At 32.0% G+C, this 5603-nt stretch overlaps 1 protein-coding gene across 1 annotated transcript; it reads right to left on the reverse strand.

The window, feature by feature from the left end:
- Positions 1–1499: 1499 nt before the first annotated feature.
- Positions 1500–4678, reverse strand: LOC131647781 (probable WRKY transcription factor 62). Its single transcript, XM_058917616.1, has 3 exons — positions 4350–4678; positions 2111–2215; positions 1500–1944 (listed from the first exon to the last, which is right to left on the reverse strand). Exons 1-3 carry the CDS (start codon positions 4676–4678, stop codon positions 1500–1502), a joined length of 879 nt encoding a protein of 292 aa, XP_058773599.1.
- Positions 4679–5603: the final 925 nt, after the last annotated feature.

Genomic DNA, 5603 nt, shown 5'->3' on the forward strand with positions numbered 1-5603 from the left:
AAGCGATTAAAAAAAAGATCAAGGAAACACCGACAAAGATTTGTAAAGCAAACTTTATACAACAATAGAGTAACAAATATACATAAGTTCATAGTAAATATACATACAAACCCAACACAAAGGAAACACGCAAAGAAGAGAAGAGATAAACCAAACATCTCACGGGTTGTCAGCTCTGATTGATGAGTAACCCACCTTTGATCATCCATATGTAAGCTCCAATTTTTTAAGCTATCTCTTCCAAAAAATGAAGGTTGATGAGTTTGGATTTAAAAATACCCAAAACATAACCTAAAAACTTTGTTTTTGGTCCTTAAAACGTGTTTCTGTCTAGACCGATTCACCCGGCAACTAAATGATTCACCCGACGACTCAATACAGTAACTTTTTCACGTTTTTGGGTCGTTCTGGTTCGCCTGGCGAGACCAAATTTCGCCCGACAAATTACACCAGAAACAACAGAGAATTCTGCACTATTTTGGCTATAACTTGAGAACCGTAACTCCGATTTGCGCCCAGTTCGAAGTGTTAGAAAGCTTATTCAATTTCGTATCTAATAATGACAAAATATCAACCAAATTATTTATTTTTTTATGTATAGAGTAAAAGAACAATAATAAAAAAATGCCTTCATCCGATGCGGTATACTTCCAAAAGTTGTTACAAAATATTACAAATTAGTTACAAGAAAGTAGTTATCCAAGTTCCCAAAAATAAACTCTATTTTCTACATAAGTAATTCTCAATTAATCTCTCTAACTCTCTACATATGAATAACACATGCTCAATGTATTTATGAGTGTTTCTCAATCCTCTTAGATACTTCCAACGGTTTCCCTTAACTCTTGTCTTTCTAATTTTTCCCTTACTATAATTGTCACATCTTTCCTATGTCTTCAGTTGTAAAGTTCTGAAGGTTGTGATGACAAGAATGATAAAGATACATATTTATAATTGGTGAAACCCAATGAATCTATGATGAACTCAACACATAAATTATTAACGAACAGATTCACGTCCAAAACAACGAAGCTCAAATCAATACACATGAACCGAGAAAATCGGACCCAGACTCCGATAGACCGAACAATCCGTCACACCCAGACTCAATGTCGCATAGCCACCACCAACTCTACCTCTAGACTGATTTTTTATTTCTACAATCTCAAAATATATTTCTTTTCTCTTCAGCACTTAATATTTTAAGTTTTAAGGCATAGTTCAACGTTTCCTTTAATCTTTTAGACTAAAAGCTTTTTTCTTCATGTTGTAAAAACTATTTTTTAAATCTATAACTCACTCAATCTCTCGTGTTTGAAATTTATTGTTCAACATTAAATATGTCTTCCATATTTTGACTTATTTTTACAGTGTTATTTTAATTAGTTAAATTTTTAAATCGTGACATTTCAATATTTACTTGCTCTCAAATTTACACATAATGATCATTCTCCAACGCCAAACCGTAAAATAAACTTGTACGAACATATCCATGGCCATCAAAATCCAAACTGATCATAAACATTCCCAAATTCAAATGATTCAGTCGATAATAGCATAGTGGTATGTTTCAGATAATCGAAATAAACTTCCAAGTTACATGATAGGATGTTCTCGGGTAATAAAAATTGATTTTGATCAAAATAATCAGCATGAATCTCTTTCATGGGATCCTCTTTTATTGAAGCAAGAATTGGTGGCAATGGCAATGGTGGTGGAAGCTGGTATTCTTGTTTAATTAAATCGTTGTTATCAAAACTAAGCAACACCGAAGAGTCGTCAGAGGGCGAATTCGGTTCCAAATTTTGGTCGGAATAGAAAGAGTTTTTGCAAGTGTGACGGGCATAATATGTAGTCTTATACAATGGAGGACTCTCTTGAGTTCTCTGAACATGTTTCATTGCTTCACAATGCTGATCACTGTGTGTGCACCTATAGTAGCTCCTGCATAAATATATACATAAAATCAAATAAGTTTTCAATTTCAACCATGTAAATTGAGGTTTCATGTCAAGTTTTTTTACCACTAACTATACATCTTCAACACTTATATTTATTTTTATGTGGATGTAGATGGAAACAATATGAAAATGATGAACATATGGTATACCTATAGTATTTGGATTTTGTTATCTTTTTTTGTCCGTACTTTCTCCATGTATGACCATCATCAATCAATATTGAGCTAGTCTTTTCCCAAGTTGCTGAAGTTGACCTAAAATATCAATCAATAAGTTTTTATTCAATATTACATGATATATTAATCATTGAAAAAAAAATCTATAAATTATTAATAGATCTATAAATTCCTGTTATTCTATTTAGGTAAGTAATGATGATCATATACGTCTAAAGGTCTAGCTGTGCTGTGTTCCAGATTAAAAGGAATAAGCTACTCGAGGGCATAAGATATTTTATTTTATTCATACATTCGTCTTTTAAGGATACAGACAAATATTCCACAACAAAATAATACAGCCATGTATATTTTTCTATGTTAGGGGAAGGGGATTTGGAGAATATAAGTATAATATAATGGTTTTGTATACTCTATCCCTTAACTTATGTTTTGATTATAATAAAAGGAAAAAACCTTTCAGCAAACCTTAAAACTTAATGCCAGCATATGTACAAGTGGTAAAGAGTGAAAAGCATCTTATTGTTCAAACCTAGAAGATTGAAGGACAGGTGCTAAGGATATATAGAATTAGAGTTTTGCTTTAACTAATTTATATAAAATCGACTTGTAAGATTTGAGTGAGGAATGTCACTCTATAAAATTCTATTAGACTTTATATTTAATTAACGTGTGAGACTTGAGTTTTTTCCAAAATACACTCGTACGCCTAAATTTAGGTGACTCGAATTGATAGACTCATGAAATCATATTCAACTTGATGCATATATGTGGGTTTGGCCTGACTCAAAACTAAAAAATCGGCTTATAAGACGAGAGGTGGCCGGCCCTATATATAAAGTCTTCTCAAGATCTATTTATAATCAATATGAGACTTGGGATATTCTCAATACACTTCGTCACATCCATCGTTCTTTTGGCCTTAGTGCGTGGATATAAATAGTGATTGATCCATAGTCTAATGATAAACTCTGTGACCATATTATAATAAGAGTTTGACTCTATTATCGATAAAAAAAATTGTCTCAAATCTTATCATAGATCCTCAGTGTTTCCATTAATGAATTGAATTGTATCTTCAATACAAAGAACATCAAGAATAAACACTAAACCTCAAACAAATCAAAATCTCTATCTAAAATGTGAGCAACAATAGGAGTAATAAGTTGAAGGATTTGAACAAAGTTAGATTTGAATCTCAAACACAAACAAAAATATCTCTTTCTGAAATGTGAGCAACAATAGGAGTAATAAGTTGAAGGATTTGAAATAGGAGTAATAAGTTGAAGGATTTGAACAAAGTTAGATTTGAATCTCAAACACAAACAAAAATAAGAAGCTTAACGTAACATAAACAAGAGCAAGAACAATTCAAAAACCATGAGAAATCAAAACACGGCGCAATGGATCTTTGAAAATTGAAACCCTAGAAAACGAACGTGCCTAAATCGAAACATAAAACTTTGGTTTGAATTGTAAATTTGATGAAGAAATACAAAACCAATAACTCTTTTGAAAACCAAAATAAATAAGTATATTGACGAGGGATTGAACTTCCTAAAAAAGATGCAAGGGAATGTTTTCTTTAAAATGGATATCAAATTTGCAAATGGCAACTGCAATTGCACCCGTAATATTTCAGATGTAGTCGTCTTTGTAATTGCATCGGACCGCAATTGAGTGTGATTTTAAAATTATGCCTCCAGATGTGTTAGGAACCATATTAGACAATTTCAATCATGTTTCTTCAAATATTGTCATCAAAACTTAAAATATTAGAATCATGAAACTCAATTTATTTCTTATGTAATAAAAAAATTTAATATTAAGTGTTTTTAAACATTGTATTTCAAACACTTCTCTATAAAAATTCACACTGTAACGGCCACAATGTACATCGCAACATCTACAATAACTGCAATTGCAACACTCGCAACCACAATTTAAAATTATGATCATAACAATTTTAACTCATCTCTATAAAATAGATTTTTAAGGTATTGAAAGGTTTTGAAGTCACTCTATATAAATCTTTAATATACTAATCTTTAATCAATGTGTGACTTTTAGATTTTTCTCAATAGCTCACATATGATAACCTAGGTGGAAAAATGTTTGAAAAAAAAAATGGTGAAGTCGAATTTCAAAAGGATCTGAGTGAAAGTAAGTAGAAAACCTTTAAACAATTCAAATTAAGGATAATAATTCTTACTTTCTCTTGTTCGACTCTTTTGGATGTTTAGTACTGTTGAGAGTTTTGAGTTTCTTGTAAGCTCCACCCGAAACATCATTAGAGTCTTGATTGTTGTTCAAAAGCAAAAGAGTATTTGTCAATGATTTGAGTACCTCTCGCACAAGATCTTCAGCTATTAAGGTTGATAATGATTTTGAGTTTGACCCTTTGACTTCCTTAATAACATTTGACTTATCATCATCATAGGTTAGTACTTCAAGCAGTTGATTTGCCATGTCACGTCCTTTTATAAGTTCTTCTTCCATTGCCTTTTTACCATTTGTAGAAAACCAAACCAGATTCTCCATTACCTTTTTAGGAGTGTAAAGTAAGTATAATAACTAGGTTTAGTATTTTGGGTATGAGAGAAATTAGAAAGAGAGGCACATCCTTTTATTCAACTTGGTCCATTTCAACTTGCAAATTTAAAATTTGTTTTACTTGGAAGTATATTCAGAAAAGTTGCTCGAATATGTTGGTTTCACAATGACCAAAGTGGTGCGTGAACAACACATATCATGTCTCTACATTTTAATGTAAAATATGCTATTTATGGATTGTAGCTATGTGAGCTCAGCAAGCTAACATCATGTTGCTGACAGGAATATTTGATGATTGCATGTAGAAGATAATAATACCCTTTGATTTATGCGAGTATTATTAATAAGCCGCCCATGTGTTTTATTGGCTTGTTGAGACATTTTTAAGGGTAATTTAGGATATATGTATATATAAATGTGGGGACAAATGCCAGATTGGTACTTCATTCTTAACTTTTTATTCTTTCTCTATTTGGTTATATTAGATGAAAATTTCTTTGGCCACCTCCCAGCCTTCTAGTCCACCTCTGGTGAAAAATCCAAACTACCCCTAACTTCGGAAATGCATTTCCGAAATGCAAGAAAAAGGTGTTTTCTGAGATGCATCTCCAAAAGCGCCTTTTTTTTTGAAAAAATTGTCTTATTTCGGAAGTTCATTTCCGAAAACAGCATTTCGGAAGTTCATTTCCGAAATACTGCGCGTTTTGCAGATTAAGCAAAACAGCCCCCTCCCCCTAATCATTTACCCTAATCTTCTTCCAAACTCAACCCCAAGAGATTTTTGTGCAAACCAGTTCCAAGCTACCTCAAAGGCTTCATCTACTTGCTCTATTACATTCAAAAGTCCTCCAATCTATTCAATCGGTAAGCATTTTGATTTTAAGATCTATGATTAAAATGTATATTAGGGTGT

The sequence above is a fragment of the Vicia villosa genome, linkage group LG2 (genome assembly GCF_029867415.1).
Source record: "Vicia villosa cultivar HV-30 ecotype Madison, WI linkage group LG2, Vvil1.0, whole genome shotgun sequence".
Lineage (NCBI taxonomy): Eukaryota > Viridiplantae > Streptophyta > Magnoliopsida > Fabales > Fabaceae > Vicia > Vicia villosa.

Excerpts from the sequence above, each read along its gene's own strand:
- LOC131647781 (XM_058917616.1), bottom strand. The coding sequence starts at position 4,678 with ATGGAGAATCTGGTTTGGTTTTCTACAAATGGTAAAAAGGCAATGGAA. Across the intron at positions 2,216-4,349 it reads AAAGAGTCGAACAAGAGAAA|GTCAACTTCAGCAACTTGGG; the intron begins GTAAGAATTATT and ends TTGATATTTTAG. Across the intron at positions 1,945-2,110 it reads ACAAAATCCAAATACTATAG|GAGCTACTATAGGTGCACAC; the intron begins GTATACCATATG and ends ATATTTATGCAG.